The following is a 20077-nucleotide window of genomic DNA, read 5'->3' as shown; positions in this document are numbered from 1 at the left end:
AGCACTTAGGAAAAGCAGGTTTTCTAAAAGTTAAGAGTGTTGATTATTTTTCAATTTTATAGAATTACAATGACGAATAACATTACCATTTCCCTTCCTGAAGTCTATCTATACTAAAATCTACGCAATGGTTGAATGCAGCCTTGGTGAGGGTATGGAAAATGTTTAGCACCGTCTCTGCTTAATGTTGGAAATAAACTGGTCAGCAATTCTCTGTTACAGCTATAGTGCATCTGTGGAGCAGCACATCACAGTTTGAGCTGTGATGCCTTGATTGACCTCAGCAAAGGTGTAATTTATACAAGCTGCAGGCCTGTCCTATTTTAAGGGAAATTATCAAGAGAAAGCTTCAGACCAGGGCAGCTGAATACAGTGCAGCTACCTGACTGTAAATAATAATTTTTCCTCAAGAAATGTAGAACACAACTTCCTATAATAATTTATGTTATTTCACTACCATAGATACCCTTGGCCTGGTAAGGAACAAAAGCACATTCCTGATTTGCAGATATCCTTTCTCTAAATGCAAAGAAGGCTGATGTTAGAAAGGTTCAGTCATGTTCATGCCAGCATGAAGAGTAATTCGACATTAGCATAATAAACTTTCTATTGTTCATTCTTTGTAGGTGAGAAAGACCCAGACAAAATGAAAGCAGTAATACACAGGTGTATGGGTTCACGTTACGTGCCATCTATCAGTGCGCTCCTCTTATTTTTGCACGCTAGTCAACCACAGCGTAACTACAATCTGACTAAAAACTAGTACTGTTGGAAAGAGAACGTCCAAAACCGATTTCCACGACCTTCCCAAAAGGAAATAAAAACGTGGAGTGTGGGGATGCTTTTAAATTTAATTTGAAACTTTCCATAAGAGCAACCTTTCAAACAAATGCTGAACACACAGGATAGATTTAAACATCCGTTATCCTCATTTCACTCTTGGACACCAGTGAATGAAGAAATCTGGGAGAAGGCATCTTTGTCTATGATAGGACACAGCTCACTTCAGAGCTTCTCCCAGTTTTTCCCTGTGTGACCGAGACTTTGGTTTCCAATCCCAGTTTCTCTCATGCCACCCACACTTGCCCAACATCACAAGGAAAGCAAAGAAATTCAGTTTCCTATGGGAATGGTTTACTATGAGTGGACACATTCCTTCCTAATCCCCCCACAGGCAACCGGACAGATTACAGCTTCATAACAGAACAACTCCAATCCCAAAAGAAGAGGCAGCTAACAGGAACAAGAAGTGTTTGGAAATCCAAGAGAACAACCCCAACTGGTAGGAGAAGGGGGGAGCACATGCGCAGAACTGGTGTTTCCATGCGTCTTTTCCTAAGCCTGCCCATTCCTCAGCTCTGTTCTGCATTCCCCATGGTCCCTCCAGATCCTCCCAAGACACTGCTTCGTATGATGCTTACAGTACTTATACCTAGGAGGCCATGAATGAGTACAGGCAGATTGCACACTTCTGACTAACCCGCACTCATCTGGGAGGTCTTTTGGACACAAAATTAACATTTACTAATGACCTGAGGGACAGGAGCAGAAGCATTGCAACTGACAGGTCTAAAAGCGGCTCTGGTTAAAACCAAAACAAACGACACACCTCAACAGCGCTTGAGTCCCTGAACGCCCTAGTTTGATGACCATATGGTCACAACTGTACTGTCACAGAAGACACCAAGATGAGGAACAGCACAATTCGCAGCACTGCAGTACTAGGGAACAGGACCTTCACAGCCACTTCATACTGCGCTCACAGCGTATCAGACAAGAAATGACACAGAGCAGAAGGAATTCCTGTTAGGAGGTCAGAAAGCACACTCCCTGCTGCACATGCAGTGATCTTCACAGTTGCATTCACAGCCATACAGAACAAACTCTCAACATTCCTACACCTAGGATTTCAAAAGGAGTATTTAGTCCATCCATTTTCTTGAAGCAGACCAAGCAATACCTTTAAAGTTACTGTAAAAGGTCATATTACAGTGGTTGTATGTGGGATCGCATGGACCAGGGGGATCTGCCGACCCAACAATCTTAGATATTATTCAAAGCGGGTAGGCAGAGGAATCAAGAGTAACCCAAACTGCTTTCCAAGGAATGAACCCTCAGCTCTGGATATTGGAGCACTGGTGTCTCTTCTTCACTAGAATCTCCTTTGTTCTTCTCAAGTTAGATACTCACAAAAAGCTAGGATCATGCTTGAACCACAATTTATGGAAAAGTCAATTATTACCCTTTTAAAAAAAACCAGCAAATGTGACCTTACATAAGCCTGGAAACAACATTTGTATTTTATCAAACTCATGGTTAAGCGTAAAGTAATACTGGGAGAACATCAAGGACAACATAAAAATAAATTCAGTTTTATGTGTAGATACATTGTGTATCACTGCCTGGTGAGCATGGATTTTTACATTTATATCCACTACCTGGAAGGAAGGAAGATACTTTTATTATGCTATAGAGTCCTTTCTCTCACTTTTATCTCTGTGGCAGACAATTACAATCATAGCTTTATATCAAAGTAAAACCTGGCATGGTAAAGCAGTAGAGCATAATGGTCTCTGAAGACCTGCAACAAACCCTCAGGAAACAAAAGGCAGGAGAGACAATGGTTTAAAAAAAATTAGTAAATATAGAGAAATATCTGATAGTATTGGTATTTGGGCTGCAAATAAAGTAACACATTTTCAGAAGGTAAGATCTGGATCACAATAAACGTAATACTTTATATGATAATGGCCCATTTCATGTAATAAATCAAAAAGCAACTGAAGTGCAGAATTAAAGAATGATTCAGCTTGATAAGAAAAAATGGAACCCATACATATGATGCAAATTTTCTTGTAGATACCAAAAATATGGGTATTTTTGAGATGACTCCATGACTGTCTATATGATATATATAAATATATGTATACACACACATTAGGGTAGAGTGGGAGTACTACCTAGTGAACGTAAGAACTGTCGGGTAGGCTAGATGGATCTAGCAGTTGCCTATTGTCCTCCCCTCTGTGCCTGCTTTCAGCAAAGTCACATGCTGAGCTGACTGAACCCTTATCTTCTTCCATCTAGAAGGACAGAAAAGCAACAAATCTTATAAACCACCATGCTTGCATCGCTTTAAAACAATTACCATTTTTAAATGAACTTTCATTTTACAGATCTGTTCTTGAGAGAACAATGCAAATTTACAAAGTAAAGAAGCAATTTTTTCAAATTAATCAGTGGATCAAACATGGTTTATCAGTGCACAAGTATCAGAAGTGTTCGGTCTTTTTGCGCACCACAGACTACAAAAGGGGAAAACGATCATTTCCGTTTGCTTGTCCTATTACAGGGTATTCTATATGCCACAAGACAGACATTTCAAGTAAACATTTAATCAGACTGAAATATACAGCTGGGTGGGACTTTGTTAAATAGAAAATGTATTTAATCTTGTACATCAAGTTAAAGAGCACCACAGCATATTCTCCTGAGCCCAGGTCCTAGCTGTCAATGTGTCTGATGCCACAGAGGCATTTCAGAAAATATATGTGAGATGGTTACTATTCTACAATTAAATTAAAACTTGCTCCCTACTATAAAGCTCACTTTCTTTAACCCTTAATATACCGTATGCCAAAACCCCAAACAATTTGATTTAGAAATATATATTAAAAAAAAAAAAAAAAAAAAAGAGAGAGTGTTGGCATCTAACAACTTCACTGGCAGTTACGTTTTCAAGTCGTCTACTTTTTGTACTCTTCACCTCTTTCAATCAAATAAACCCACAACTGCCAAACTATTTTGTTATTTCAAAGCCATTAAGGCAAAAGTATCTTCAGGTAAGTAAGTACGTGCACTTTTGTGACAGAACATAAATATGAAATACTCTATTCTCCTCTCATTTATTCCCTCTTCCTGCAATAGATTCTACGGATTAGCTATGCTAATGCAATATACAAACCTGTAAAGGAAGAAATTTCCCTTGTTCAAGGTTTAGTATATTAGGATGTTCTGGTATACTTCACTAGTGTGAATGCATGTTTGCACTTGACTAACCTTTTTGGAAATTGTATGTTAATTACAGAAAACATATGCTGTAAAAGGAACAGAAACCTGTCTGTTCTCAGCTTCTACACAGCTGGTCTGGATCAGATATGAAAGCTCTTAGGAGGGGAATTCTATGAAACAGTAACTACAGGAAAAAATTCAGACAAGTAACGAAGGCCGTAAAGCCAGGACCAGGAGTCTGGAGTTCTGGAGACAGCTGAAGAAAGCAGATCTGTTCAGAGATGAAGGGAAAACAAGGCAACAACAGTCCTACGGGCCTGCAGATGGGGAAAGGACGGGGTCTCGGCTGTGCTATGGCAAATGCTACAGTATGAGAGTCCCAGATATAATGTTATGCACTGACAGCCTTCCCTGTAAATAAAAACTTGTGTTTTACATTTCCCTAGTATTATGTACAGTCATAACACACTGTCCAAGGGTAAAACCTCTATAAACAGTTAATCCCATCAGTTAGTAGAATTAAAACATCTATCTGAGCAACACTTCTCACACATGTTTTGTGACAGTTCCTATAAAGCACAGAGACACATATACATACATACACACACAAAACTTTGTTTACAAAGAAAAAACTGAAGTGAGATACAATGGGGCCCAGTTAGTACCCTAAAATGCACATTTCACATGTTCCAAGAACAGGAGAGATGGCTACAGAGGAAAGTAGTAGTATTCAGTCAGCCCCCAGATAAGCATAAAGCCTGCACCTGACCTCTGCTGCCTGATTCCTCATCATCCCAAGTTACAAAAGTGACAGTAAAGTTCAGAGGCGAGAGTTTAACAGGCACACACAAGACTGCATTTCTGACCTAAAGGAATGACACGGACACTTAAAAGACCCACCTCAAAACTCTTAACTATATATCACAAACGTACTTTATATAAACTTGAACATTTTTTGCACCCTGTGAAGCCTATAGACATAACAATAAATTGTAACATCATACTTGTCTTTTAATTCACATTCACAAAGGTATTTTTTTGTGTATCAACAGAACGGTAAGCACATTTGCAACACAAGACGTAACTCAGTTTAACCTGGTGATACACTTCTTCTAAGGGTTTTAATATATATTTAGTAAACTACAAAAAACTGCCAGCGTTGTTCATCAATCCACGTGCATTCTGCAGTCACAAGGGACGCAGCTACTGGGTGGGCATGTACAAAAGAGGCGTGACAGAATTAGCTGCTTCCATCTACATTCACCATGCAGCTCTTTTGTTTCATGTTCTTAAGAGTTCTCCTTGCTTTCTCTGCTCTATGCTTTTGCAGAACAGCTGCCCTGACCACCACAAAAACTAACCCATGGTCTTCACTCCAAATTCTTTGTTATTTAGTATAGTGAAGTGAGTAGTTTCCATCTGCAAACTTATTTTCCTTTTTATTGTTTTAGGTAAGCATCCATAGGATAGCTTCCCAACTTTGTTCAAATGAAGAACTAGAGAAACCAAAGTCCTTGTTTCTTTCTTGTTGCACTTTACAACTTCAACTGCACAGTGTAAGGCACTCTGTGCTTTTATTTCAGGTACCTTACTATTAGATATTCAAGCGTAAAAGTTCTGACATACACGAGAATTGGATTTGCATAATCATTTGTTACTCAGACAAAATAACCTTCCCATTTTTTCAACCCTTTCCCTAAGTGTAATATGAAGAAAATCCCCTCAAAGTTAGCAAGTGTTCTCCTGTTTTTAGTATTTTAGTAACTACAGTGCTACATTCCTAGACAGCTTTATTCTTCTTTCACCCTCCAGTTGCATAACCCTTAAAATGTGTTCAGTTTTGGAAAGTTTAACGGAATCTTTTGTAATGAAATCTTTGGTGTAGATATCATGCACCACGTAATTCACTTTAATAATGCAGTGAGAAAACAGAGATTTACTGGAAACATATTTATCCAGAGTTTTAAAAATGTAACTTATTTACATGGCACGGATAAACCAAGAATTTTAAAAGCTAACTTGTACAAGCTTTTGCACAGGAAACTGCAATGTTGCTAAGTTTACTAAAATTCAAGAGGTATATTGCAGTTTGCCTGTTTTTAAGCTAGTAAGCACTGAATTTAAAAACCAAACAAACCAAAATCATCCCACCGCTACCTCCCTGGGATGTTTGGAAATCTAAGATGGTTATGTTTCACACTGGGACAACTAACAGCTAAACATAACAGCCATTTCAAGTTTTGCCTTGCAAAGGCATAGCGTGCTCCCAGAGGAAATACAAAGCTTTTTCTCCACCCACCCCTCTCTTAAAAGGACTTGTATCACCCATTTCAATTAACCACTTAACTTTCTGCTAATAGTTGACAATGTCAGCTTCCTGTCTCCCACTTTTCCTCAGTTAAACAGCAATTAACCCCCCAAAATACAGTTAGTTGGTTCTGCTAGCATCTATTTGCATGTATTTAAACAACAGTCACCTAAAAAAAAATATTTGAAAGTAATCAGGTCATTGCATTAAATTCTTGTTACAAAATACAGCAATAGATAACGGTGGGATAAAACATCAAACAGGTTGAGACATCATTGATGCATAAGAATGTTTTTGTCTTACAAAAGAGAATCAGCATTTGAAAGGATTTCACGTACTGAATTTAACGCATTTCAAGAGTTTCAGAATCATAATGGTTCACCTATCACAGACACATGTATGCTTTGCTATTTTTTTGAACAATTTTCTAGGACTTTGTAGCCAAATGCCTTTAGGAATATGTAACTATACACATTGAAAACAAACAACACTCAGTTTATAGATGCACAGAACAAACACAAAAAGCCTTAGCCGCACAAGTGTATGTACAACCCAAACTTAAAAGCATTTTCTGCGCTTTCAACACACGTGAAAGCAAATTAAAATGGGCAAACAACTTGCAAGAAATCGCTGCCTGAAAGACATGGACCTTCCTGTCACAGCCTCAGGGAGCTGAAATTATCCAACATGCAAACAGCACTGTTATTTTGATCATAAAGAAATTAAAAGCATTATAATCATGCTAGAAACTGTGATTATTTAACAATGGATGCAAGAAGAGCTAAATCTGTATTCTGAAAGTTGAGCATCATGCTAGGGATGTTTTTTCCTAAAAAAAGCACGTCCAATACATGCTACTTAGGAGAAGCATTTGGCTCAAAACCACAGAGCAAAGCCAAGAAATAACCAAACTGAATATATCTGCACTAGAGGTATTGCCCTCTCAACCCACTAACATTCATGCCTCTTCCCATCTCTCTCAGCACTGGTTAGTTCACCTTCAGCATGCATAAGAGTTGATGAGGAACTGTCCCTCCTACTCTACCTAATTTTGCTCAGCTGATTCCTTGCCCTGGACAATGGCTGCAGTGCGATGAACTCGTCACTTAAAGCAACTCTGTTGGAGTACATCTACAATTGGACAGAGAAGGGATGGAACATACATGTCAGTAAGTAGCAGCAGTAATTTTCTAAGAGAAAGACACAGGACAAGACATTGTTATTTAAGTGGAATACACACCATATACAGAACACAAGCCTGGTACCTTCAGGGCAGCTCCTGGGATCATCACGGCCAGCTACTGTTTGGTAGGACCATTCTTACGTGTACCTTAACTTTCACACTGAGAAAAAAGGCCTACACACTTTTACATCTATGCTTCACCAGTCATCTTTATTCAGTATTACCTTCTCCCCTCAATAGTGCTGTTTTACCCCAAAATTTTTTTTTTACCCCAAAATTTACATTTTGATTCAGATTTACGTTACTGTCCACTTCCTCCCATACGATTCTGTAACAGGCCTGAAGTCAGAAATGACCCAGAAGCTACTGCAGGGCAACGAACCTAAGTCAAACACAACAGAATGCATTTTCTTCAAGGCCAGCAAAAAAAATCTTGGAACACACACACACAAATTACACGCATACACCTTAAGTGCATTAAGAAAGGTAAAGTTAAACAAATTCATCCCTTTATAAGACTCAACTCATACTTGTCTGTCAAATTTTTCATATACTGACTTCCCAAAATGGAACAGAGGGGTTTTTTAAGTTGTTGTGACACAACAATATTTATATTTTAAAGTTTATTAGCAGAATTTCTTAAGTGTTTCTCTCTCACACCAGTTAAATTTCTTTGCTATCTCACGAATAACTTAGCTACATGTAACATCTAACTGATGAGAGACAGACTGACTGTTGATGCTATAACCTTACACCGAATAAGAGATATAAACTCAAGTTCCTTATATACTGAGTGAGGTAGAAGCCTACACATACAATGAATTCAGAGCACTAAGTTGGGCTACTTGCACAACTTGTGTGCTCTTAAGTTTCTGAAAAATTAAAACAATACAAGCAAACATTTTCAGTTGAGAAACCTGTGTTTTGCCCACTGCTCCTGGGAATATTTCAGAATTTAAATGATGGTGGACAGAAACAAACAACCTAACTAACTCTGATTTAAAAATCACTGACCGGTTCACGTAACAATTTATCTTGACTTGATAAAAACTTGGTAACTGTAAACTAAGGTTTTTCTTTCCTCCAATAGGCAAATACACTAATTTAGTCCTACAATTAAAAATAATTTAAAAGATTCATTATACAGAGGGTGTACCTACACTACAAGAAACGCATTTAAAAGGGCACATACAAAGTTTCACTCTTTCAATGACTTCCACAGAAAATTCCTTAGCATTTAGGACAAAGACATTCTCCAAACTCATTCTATCTGAAATTCGGAGTCCTTGCTCTGCTTTGAAACTGAAAGAAAAATATTTACTAGAATTTTTTTAAACAAATCTAATGAGACATAATAATGAAAGAAGCATTCTGTTACTTCTTGACAATAAATGTGGCAAGTTGGTCATCTGTTCATCTTCATTTATGTCTACTTTCTCAATCCAAGAGCAGCCGATGAAATTCATTGGAGCTGATTATCCCATTAAGAGTAAGAGTGGGAAAATCTCAACAGATTAAACATCAAGAAAAGGAACAAAAGGGAGCTTTCTTTTTGCAAGTACATTTTTAACTATGATTTCACCACCAGACACAGAGAAACCACTGAAAGGCTGCCGAAGCCTTTCTAGTCAAATCTGATTTTAGATACCTCGCCTTCGCAGTATCAGCAACTAAGTGTTTTCAGAAAAAAAGTGTTTTAGTAAACAAACCCTAATGCTGACACTGTCAAATGGTAAAGTATAATGGGAATAAGCGGGGCAGGGGGGCAGCTGACTAACAGATGCACAAAGCAAAAACCCCATGGCTATGAATCCAGCTATAGCCACAGGAAAGTTGTTAAAAGGCATTCATCAAGATTCCTTCTTAAAAATAACAAGTCCAACTGTGTCCTTGAGGACACAACCATAACGGAAGCAAACTGAACGCTGAAATTCTTTAAAATCGATTCAGAAAGGATGAGAATGCAACAAGAAGCATACAGATTAAGCTAGGGAAAAATCATGCAGGCTTTTTTGTTTTTAATTCAAGCACTTTGGGAACATGAGAAACCTCAAAAACCATACCAGTACACTGTGCCAAACAGAAACAGCTGATGTACAGGATGTACAGGAAGGAAGGAAAAGGGAACAGTTCAATAAATATTGCCACTAGTCTTTGAAGGAAAAACAAAAAAAGTATCATTGCCTAACTCTTCCTAAATCAAGACTCTTTAATCCCAAAAGTGCACTAACATTCAATCAAGAGGCTTATCAGGTCTAGTTGAACAGTCTTCTGAAAGCCGTAGTTATTTACCTTGGCTTTTAGCTACTAAATTCCAAGACCAGAAAAAGCAGCTAATATTCCAGTTTTGAGAAGGGACTAATGGGGCATTTTGGCTAGCAATAGGTTTGTTGGCATGTTGATCCTAGCCAAATTAAGAGAATGATTCACATGGATTTGTAACACACAAATTAGAAGGGTAGTGTAATTTCAGTAAATCAACATGCACTTACATCAAAGTAATTCCAAGCCTAGATGCTGAAGGTAACAGTACTGATGTAACGTAGTTAAGAGTTCTGTATGGCACATCGCTCAGTGTAATTTGGATTTCGCAACTAGGACACCACAAAATCATTATGGCACACAAATGCACTAAAACCTGCTAACAGGTGGCAGAACATAACTGCATACCAGGTATCTTTGTCAACTGGATTCTTAATCACTTTCACTTCTTCTTGGCCCTATGCTACTTGACCTCTCATCAATTAACTGGAAGAAACCAACATAATCACTTGCAGATGAGAAAAAGATGCAGAAGATAAGAAGTTATGAACATATACTATTTTGTTAACTGAATACAGCTGGGGGATTCATTATTCCCATACTTGGTAATGATGAATGCTGTGCTGGAATACTGTGTTCACTGGTGAAATCCAAAATTCAAGATGAGATTGAGGAATGGTGAAGATTATAGGAGAAACACAAGAATGATTAAAAGACTGGAAAATAACCTTTTTGACAAGAGATGCAAGTCAGCTCTACTTATCAGTAGAAAATTAACTTGATCACAAACCGTGACTAAAACAAACACCTGTTAATAGAAGGCTTTTCAGTTTAGCAGAAAAAGTATAAAAAGATAAAATGCTGAAAAATGAAACCAGAGACAGTAACTATTAGAACAGTTGGGTGACTGTTGGATGACTTCTTCATAACTGTCACTAAAAAGAAGAAAACACTCCAACATAGATGAGACATTTACGTAAAAGACAGCCTAATTTCAACAGAGTGATTTCAAGGAGTTTTTGTAGCCTGTGTCAGGCAAAAGGGAGATTCTATGATCACAGCATATCTTTAGACCTCTTCTATGAATTTATGACAACGCCACATGGATCATTACCTTTAATTACATAATCAACAATCAAATACATAGCATATGATATAATCAAGAAATACTAATTAAGACAAGTCCTACTAGTTTTTAAAATTGTTTTCATCCCATTTTAAGAAATATTCAGTGTCAATTAGTTGAAGACAGAGCTTCTAATACCTAGACAAAAGTGAGAATGTTACCATCTTTAAAGCAGTACAAAAATGCGCAGTATGATATTCTCATACCATTGCAAGCTGAGATGCAAAAGACTGAGTGACCCCCTTATCAGTTAAATATAATTTCTTTGTAAAATGGTGTCCTCATTTTTGTAATTTTAAATTAACTATTATGTTTTGAAATGAGAACACTTCTACGCATTAAACATGACAACAATTAAAGAGGATAATTAAATACCACAGGAAAGTATTTAGTTTACAAGACAGATTTCAGAAAAATCGTTCCTTAAGCTATTATCAGGTTGGATACAAAAGCATAACATTACCTGAGCTTTTTCAGTACTTGTTGGTTGTAGATGTCTGTACAGCACTTTCTTCACAACATCAATAAACAAACAAGCAACTACTATGAGGATTATGGCAAACCAAGCAGAACCACTTGACAACAGTTGAACAAACACAAAGTACATGTCCTGGGTATGTAAAAATGGCCTGAAAAGTTAAAAGAAGTGGCAATTACTAAAAGGAACTTCTAGAAAGCACAGGCAGGCTCAAGTGTATCTTATTTTACATCAAGCAGCAGGTCTCTTAGGATGCAGTTACAACTGCATGGTGTGCATGAAGTAGTCTAGCAATGTGTTGGACCTGACCCACGAAGAAACTCTGGGGAAGTAGGGTACCAATCTTTGGAGGGAAACGTTCTGTTTTAGTTTTAAATTGTGTTGCAGGAAATCAATCACTATCCTGTCCCTCCAAGGCCGCTCTGAATCACTTTACTGATGCAAACCCCAGCACCTTCATTTCTGTTGCAAACATTTACCTATTATATAGCATCTTAGGGAACATATCTACTTTTTAGAAACAAAAATGCCTTTATAGTCACAGGCTGTCAGAGACAAGTAATGCCTGTCTTTGAGCACAGGACAGCTTAGTAGCATTGCTCAAAATTTCTAAAAGAACCACCAAAAGCAAGCAGCCGCTCTATATTTAAAAATTTATTTTCCAACACCTGTCACAAAATTCAGAGGAAGACTGTAGAACATAGTACTTCAGTGTGTTTTCATAGCTTCATCTATCATATGTGCTATAGAGGGGGGGCGGGGGGGGGGGGGGGGGGGGGCGGGGAAGGAAATCACTTACCAGATAATTCCCCCATAAAACAAGGAGAATATGAAATAAAATACAATGGATCCCCAAGTAACAAAATGGTTTATCCATGTCCAGAAGTGAGTTTCTAGTGCCATCTAAAACAAAGATAACTTCAATGAACTTCCTTTTTCCCCCCACTTCACGGAGATTTATAAATACCAGTCTGAACATACTTCGAGAACTTCCATTAATTAATTCCAAGAATTAAGTATTGAATATCGTTGTAACACCCAAAAACTACAACAAAAAACTTTAACCACCATTGAAACCAAACACAAAAAACACTTACCTGGAATCCTCAAGAATCAATTACTTCCATACACCTTTTGAATCAATTTTAAATTATTGCTCTATTTCATATTTGCCTATATATCCAAACACAGAGAGTAGTAAGTTTAACATCATACCTTCATCGTAACAGTTATAACCATAACGGTGAAGACCAAAGTACCAAATGTCCAGTTTCCAAACATCTAAGAAAATGGTTCAGCAAAGATCATGGAAGGAAAAAAAGAAACACCAGTTAAGAGCATTCACGGTAAGTTAAGATTCTTCTCAGGTCAGCTACACTAATGAAACAAGTCTGTGGACATAAGCTTGTGACAACTAATATCATGAAAAAGCAAGTAGGATAGAACACAGACTACTAGAAAAAAAACCAGAGCTTATAAGAGCAAAATTCACAACCCACAAGTCATCTTCCTTCCTTCTTGGTTCAGAACATATCACCACAAAGGCTACATGAATACGAAGAAAGTCCAAAACAGTAACATGAAATGATACGAAAATGAAGATACCCATTTGATCAGTTAAGTATACCCCCCCCAACAGAACGCAAGTTCTGGGTGGAAGGTATTCATTAACATAAGTGCAGAGCACTTTGAGTTTGAACATTTCCAGATCATTTTTAACATGCAGCATCACCTGAAAGTTCACTTTTTACCCCAAGCACAGTTTTAAAATTCAAAAATAATGGCGCCATTGTATTTTTTCAAAGAAAATTCTAACGAAGACACTTTGTTTCAAGGCTAATACAAACAAAATCAAGCTTCAACACTGTATCCGTCAGTTTTGTATTCTCTTGCCTATGTAAATTAAACTATCAAAACTCTGAACAAGTTCTACAACAATAAAATCTCAGCTCTGACAATCAAGCAGGGATGCTGAGTTTGTCATCTATCTACACACATGCTACTCAGACGCTGCCGTTCTACAACAGGTCCAACTGCTCTGCTCCTGTAAGCAGTCTGGGTGCTGTAACTGAAGACGCTGCTGTTTCACAGTTACTTTTGCCACTGACATACTGAACAATGATCACAACCTCAACTCCTTATTTACTGGTAGCAAACTAAGCAAGCAAGGAGAAAGGTACCACATGCAGACAGGCAATCAAAGTCATCCTAGAGTTGATTTGTTAGTACAGCACAGAGGCATGGAACTGGGATTCGCACATTGTAGTCCTTGTTACAGAGCTCTGACAAAAAAAATCCCAACAGCCTGATGACAGATCTCACAACTGCTTTACTCATCTTTACACAGGGTACAAAACTGAGGCAGCCATAAGCCTGGCTTTACTGATAATTTCAAGCATCTTTGCTATAACATGTCTTCTGAAGCCTTCTATTTACTTTTCACATGGACAGCAAAGTTTAACAAAGCAACGTGCTTGCTGTTAACTGCTCCAATAATAATCCTGAAGTAAAATTAGACTACTGCTCCTGAGTGACCCGTGAAAGAAAGTGTCTTTGCTAACACTGTTCTCAATGGCCACAGAGTTAGAATGCAACACACAAATGGATTCTTGCCACCATTATATTTTTGAACACATATACACTGTGGATGCTGCATCTTCTAATCCTGTGAAGTAACAGATACAATATTTTGTATCTCCTCCTCTTCTAAACTCTTACCATTTGCCTGTTAGGTTTCAATATCTGACGACATGCACAGCATGAAAAAGGGGGGAGAAAAAAGAACTAAAAGATCAAGTTGTTGCACAATGTGTTGAGGTAAACCTGACAAGCCACCAGCATTAACAGATTATTTACAATCTCTTCTATTCTGCTTTGCTCCAAACTGAGAACTTGGAATGAAAATGTGAGGTCTTGCACTAACACTACCCTGTATCACACATTCGTACAAAGTGATCACTTCTTGAGGACTTCTTATGAAAAAGCACTCAGCAATACACAAGTTTTTCTTGTCCTTAACTTTGGCTTTTTCAGGCACACATTAGATTTGCAATATACTTTATGCACGGCAGGTATTTCACTGCAACACACAGTTTACCAGTTCCAATAACCATCTTTCAGCAAACACATGAGAGAGAAAGAGTAACTCAAAAAAAAGTCTTAGCATTTATTTGAAGTCACCATCACAGAAAGCATGAGAAGTCAAAGGGCATCTGAAAGATTTACTTCTAGTATGCTCATTCATAAAGTATATTTTTAAAAAAATCTTGAGGTTAATTTATACAAGAAACCAGTAAAAGAACTTTCTCCACCAAGTCTAAATCAGCACAGTGGTCTTGATTTATAGAATATAATCCGTTCCCCAAACTAAACATCTACCACTAAATACAATGAAAAGCCTGTTCCTGCCTTGTGGACATTTACTAAGCAATTCTGAAGTGAGGTGTTTTGACAACTAAGACAGATGCAGAGAAAATGCACTGGATCCGTAGTGTAAAATTACTTCATTAGAAGAGCACCAAAGATCCTTTACCAATTTACAAGAACTTCAAAGTCACATAGCTTGTAACAAGTAACAAGAGAGGGCACACACATACCTCAGTTGTAAGAGACATTTTAGTCTCAAGCATAACTACGTTAATGATCTTATCAAACATCTCATTATGAAATGGGTACTGCCGCTAGCTGCACCACTCCCCCTTTACTGCTCCTTTCCCTTCAGGGATGCCACCCACCACCAGTTCACATGCTTTCTGATTTTAGTCACTCAAGACAATTCTGGCCACTGTCTGTACATCATTATATGGAAATCCTTTTTTTGGCTAAACTTCTTGAGCTCATGCCCATTCCCTATCAACCGGGTGACCACTGTGAATACAACATGATGCTATTTTTGTAGCTTGTGCCATAACTTGCAACTCTACCAAGCCCTACATGAAAATCAGCAAGCACTTTGTATCAGTAGTAGGAACGGCATGAGGGAAGCAAATGTGTTTTGGTATCACTACCCATAATAGTTTTATGAGGAAAGAAATCAGTATCTGATTACTCTAAATTGGGTTAACTGACTCAGGAAAAAATTGAGAAAGTGGGCTTGTAATGGTTTCATCCAACCTTTATAGAGTTTTTTGTGTATGATTTTTCCTGTGAACTTCAATTTCTTTAAAACAGAAAGTGTCAAATTAGTATTTGACGATTTCATTAAGTTACTGTCCTTAAAACATGCACTGAATAAAAGTTAAAGCAGCTTGCACCACATACTCTTTAAAATTTCTGAGTAATTGAAATAATACATCTTCAGAAGAAGCTTTAAGACTTTTGGCAACTTTCAGATTTAAGCCTAACTTTCTAACAGATGCTAAAGAGAAGCCACCGTTTGACACTGCAATTAAGTCCAACTCATTTTGAGTTCTGAATGAATGAATATAAATTCTCATATACTGAAGTTATGATGTACGATTTTGACAACACCAGTACACAAAATAAAACAAAGTTGAAGACAACCATAATACATTTATTTTCTTGAAAGATATGTTCTTCATGGACATACACTTTCTGACAACGTCTTACAGCTTTCCACACTAAGAAATGTTACTGTTGATAGCGCACATGAATATTTTCAAAGCATCTTTGGTAATTAAGTAGTTCACAAAAGTAAAAAATATTACATTTTTCTGAGACAAGAGGATGTTAAAAAAAAAAAAGGAAAAGAAGTATCAGCAAAAATATAGTGACAGAATAATTCTTATGCTATTGTACCTGGCCATTTCCCAGCAGAGAAGTGTCTTCTCCCATTAGAAGATACGAGCCATAAAAGAAAACAAATGCATGAAAGAAGCCCAAGATGGTCCAGTAAAGAAATGGTTTAAACCCCAGATGGGCATTTTTACTGATGTCTCTGGAGAAATAAAAGAGATTTTGGATTTTAGATAGTCTTTATATAACCCATCAGCTATTCACATTGCATGACAGCTACTGCTTTGAATAAAAATGGCTTTCAACTGCACCAAAAAACATTTAATGAACGCTGACATACGAAAAAAATACATAAATCATGGGCAAAAAAAGAACTCTGAGCTCTTATGATTTGCCTCTGCTTTACCAAAGGGATCACCAGTGGCAAGGTTCTCCTTAATGGGTCAAATTCAGAATGTCACTAACTAGAACTCTTCTCCCTAGAGGTGGAGTTGCAAGAGGAAGAAAAAGCCACATCTTATGATACTTGCCCCTTGCTTTGCTTGAAAGACCTTTAGGAAATGAGAAGCATCTAAGAGACATCTCTTTTTTACAAAAATACGTACTTTTTTTTCTCCATAAAGCAGTATGCAGTGCAATACGCTACCACTGGGAGGACCATCTACTTCTACAGTAAATCACTTCCCCTCTTTGTAAAGCATTTTTTGTGGTGATTCCCCTAACCACAGTGTTCTAGTTTTTCATTTGTGTGTCTGACTGATCTTCTCCTCCTACATGTAATGGAGGAAAAGGCTGCCAATCATGTAAGCTGGCCAAGTGCTCAATTCTCTTCCAGTCTTAACACAACTGACATAAAAAGATGCTTCTCTTATAATACTTAGTACTAACTTTTAGGATGAAAACTATGTAGCTGCAGTTCTTCAAGATAATTACCAAAAACTGCAGAAGTTACAGATCAAAATACTGTACGAACGCATAATAGCAAGTTCAGACTTCTGCACACGCCACTGTTTTTCTAAATTATGTGCTACTATGACAACATATTGAAGATATACATACCGATAGAGCACAGGTTTACTCTGTAATACATGCGGATGCACATGCTGTTCAAAAAGACTGTATATGAGAACAGGCAAGGAAGTGAAACAAATATTGTACAAAGTCAGGTATACACTGTCATAGAGCGTCTGAAAATAGAAAAAAATTATTTTCAGTCTTGTAAAGAAAAAAGTTGTTTATTAAAATTTATAAGCACACTAATAGCAGCAACAGATCATTAATTATGTGAATTTACTAGTTAGAAAAAAAGCTATAATCACATAACCATCGAGCAACATCAAGCTATCAAATTCGGAAAATAAAGCTGGATATTTATTAAGTGTAAAATCTGTGCTGTTCCTGTGTAGTTCTTTCCCATTTTTTTAGTTATTTACTCCGAGTGTTTCATACACATCTACCAAGACAGAAGGCATCCAATACTTACTTGTTGTGAAAACAAACAGAAGAACTGATATAAAAATTGTGGTGTAATAAAGCACACATTCTGAAAAATGAAAAGTGAACGAAACAGTTAATCCTCAGTACAGGCCTCACAACCCTAAAAGAAACTGTTAACTCTTACAAGCTGGTATAAATACACAGGGAGAGAATAAAGCATTTCAGCATTTTACTTGGCAAAATGAAGCATTATGCTCTGCTCAAGGGCGTATTTTGTTCATGCTTTGGGACAACAAACTGGAAAAAATATAAACTTAAATGTGCTTAACAGAAACATCTCATTATGGGAGTACAAGCAGTATTAAAGGAGGAGAAAATCCATCCATTTCCCCCTCATTTTCTTTTTAAGAATTTCTTTGCAAAATAGTTTCCACACTTCACTGAAGAAAGCCTGTGCCCTGCACACACAACTTTTTGCATGGGAGCAGACAAAACAGAAACCAAAACCTAACACCATGCTGTTATCTTTAAATGAAAGCAAACAACAAAAGATAAGAAGTGGTTTCATGGCCACTGCTAGAATCTCTGAATTTCCTTTAAGATAGTGAATTCTGACTTCTTATCAAAACTGATGATCAAGGAAAAAAAGAAAAAAAGGAGTGGCATGCCCCCACTGCTCTCTCTAACATCCTGCTTAAGCTCACCCTTGCTGCTCCCTGCCCACAGCTCCCAGGCAGGTACCCAGAGATAACTCAGTCCCTGGTGCTTAATTTCCTTGCAGCTTTCACCTGAGGATTTCTTAAGTCAAGGCTGGGACTGTTAAGTTTTCTTAAGGTGAGCCTGCTAGCAAAGAGCACGCTCTCTCCCTACACACTTTCTGTAGGCCCTTCCCTCCCTCAGCTATCTCCTGTGCTCCTCTTCCTTTAAGAAAGATGAATGGATTTGGTTCATATTAAATTAATCAAAAAAACCCGTGATACTTATACATCTTGCTAAAGAAACTCTTTAATTTCAAGGTAGTAATACTGCTTTCATAGAGCAAACATGTCTGCCTCTCAGCCTCCAGAAACTCAGTGTGGTATTTAAAAACTACTTCTAGGTGCAAGTACTAAACAATTTCACAGTTAAACTACAGCATTTGGTTGTGAAACATTACAAAAAAGCCTAGAAAACATGTTTGAACAAAGATATTTAACCTGTTCCCAACAAAAATCTTACATCTGAAATAAATTTCATGCTGGGAAAAGATTACACATTTTTCCATTAACTTACTGGCACTCTTTGAAGACTTACCTTATAAAAAAAGTACTGTACAAGGGTTGCTATTCTAATATAGTAAAAGTGCCCATGAACAAAAAGCAACTTGGAGAGGAATTTAAACCGTGCTATTGCATAGTCACTGTTTCTTACAGCTTGTCTTCCTTCCTTACCCATGATTCCTGTAATATTTAGGGAAGAAAACAGATTAAACCTTATAAAAATTAAGGTTTAAAATACCCAACAACATACACCTGAAGCTACTCTTCTGCACTTCAAGGTTGTAAAGACTTCAGCATCTTTCAGTTCCAAAAGAAGGCATTATTCCTGACACTTAGAACTAAGGGAACTGCTCATTTGATGCTGATTCAATTAAAAAAAAATAACTCCTAAACCAAGCAAAAACATTAGCAATCCAACATCAGTTATAAATTTACTTAGTATGTTTTACTTAAAAGAGGTTTTTCTTAAGAGTACTTTCTGGGAATAATATATAACTCAACAGCAGAATAAAAGAAATGCTGTTCTTACAACAGTAGTTTACTGAATCTGATGGGCTGACAATGCTTGTCACTCGTCACAGCTGAGCACAAATTTATTTCTAAAAACTATTATTATGATTAGCCTAAGCATACACAGAGAATACAAAACGGTCTTTTACAGAAGAAAAGTGGCCCAGGATTCCTGAAAACCAGACACTTTGTGTTGGTTTTTTGGGTGGGGTTTTTTGTTGGGTTTTTTTTGGTGTGTTTTGTTTTGTACTCGGTTACATAACACAGCAGAAGAAAGTCTGAAGAAGGTCCTAGCCAGATAACAGAAAATGGTATAAACAAAGAAAACAACCAAGCTTAGCTGAGAATAACAGTCTCTCTCGAGATGTAATGAAAGCCTTCTCCTCAAAGACAAAGTAGACACAAATAGCGTTTCTACAGTGATACAGATATGGTACAAACAGAGGCAGTTTAGTACAGAGAAAGTTTTAAACATCAATTTAGTTTACCCAAGAACTTAGAATCTGACAGTGCCTATAGTTAAGATTACCACTTCCAATATCCTAAGCAGAGTACTTCTGACATTCTAGTTACAGAGAATCTTTGCTGTTCTTAAGGCAGCATTTAAACAGGATCTCTGATTCTTAGCAGACTACATAACAAACCTAAGACATCTGAAAGCAAACAGCCTTAAATTTTAGATTTCGCTAAAAGTCTGCTACAACAGATGACTCTGATAAACACCCTGTCATTCACAGGTCCAAAAACATTAGAACTTCATCTGTTTTAATAACTACTAAAATTTCCATCTTATTTGCCTTTGTCTCTT

General features: G+C 37.2%; 1 protein-coding gene across 6 annotated transcripts in view; it reads right to left on the bottom strand.

Moving 5' to 3' along the window:
- Nucleotides 1-20077, bottom strand: part of ATP11B (ATPase phospholipid transporting 11B (putative)) — a 72903-nt gene that overhangs the window by 11130 nt on the left and 41696 nt on the right. For 4 of the 6 annotated variants that reach the window (XM_056358316.1, XM_056358320.1, XM_056358319.1 and 1 more), the window contains exons 22-28: nucleotides 18794-18939; nucleotides 17547-17606; nucleotides 17123-17250; nucleotides 16127-16265; nucleotides 12584-12649; nucleotides 12168-12271; nucleotides 11354-11519 (exon numbers count right to left, since the gene is read on the bottom strand). In XM_056358316.1, coding sequence (XP_056214291.1) covers nucleotides 11354-11519; nucleotides 12168-12271; nucleotides 12584-12649; nucleotides 16127-16265; nucleotides 17123-17250; nucleotides 17547-17606; nucleotides 18794-18939 — 809 coding nt within the window. Of the gene's footprint in view, nucleotides 1-2960; nucleotides 3084-11353; nucleotides 11520-12167; nucleotides 12272-12583; nucleotides 12650-14059; nucleotides 14111-16126; nucleotides 16266-17122; nucleotides 17251-17546; nucleotides 17607-18793; nucleotides 18940-20077 lie in introns of those variants that run through there. The other 2 variants (XM_056358321.1, XM_056358322.1) reach the window with 2 other exon arrangements.

The sequence above is a fragment of the Falco biarmicus genome, chromosome 13, assembly GCF_023638135.1.
Source record: "Falco biarmicus isolate bFalBia1 chromosome 13, bFalBia1.pri, whole genome shotgun sequence".
NCBI lineage: Eukaryota > Metazoa > Chordata > Aves > Falconiformes > Falconidae > Falco > Falco biarmicus.
This window is presented reverse-complemented; position numbering and strand designations above follow the sequence as displayed.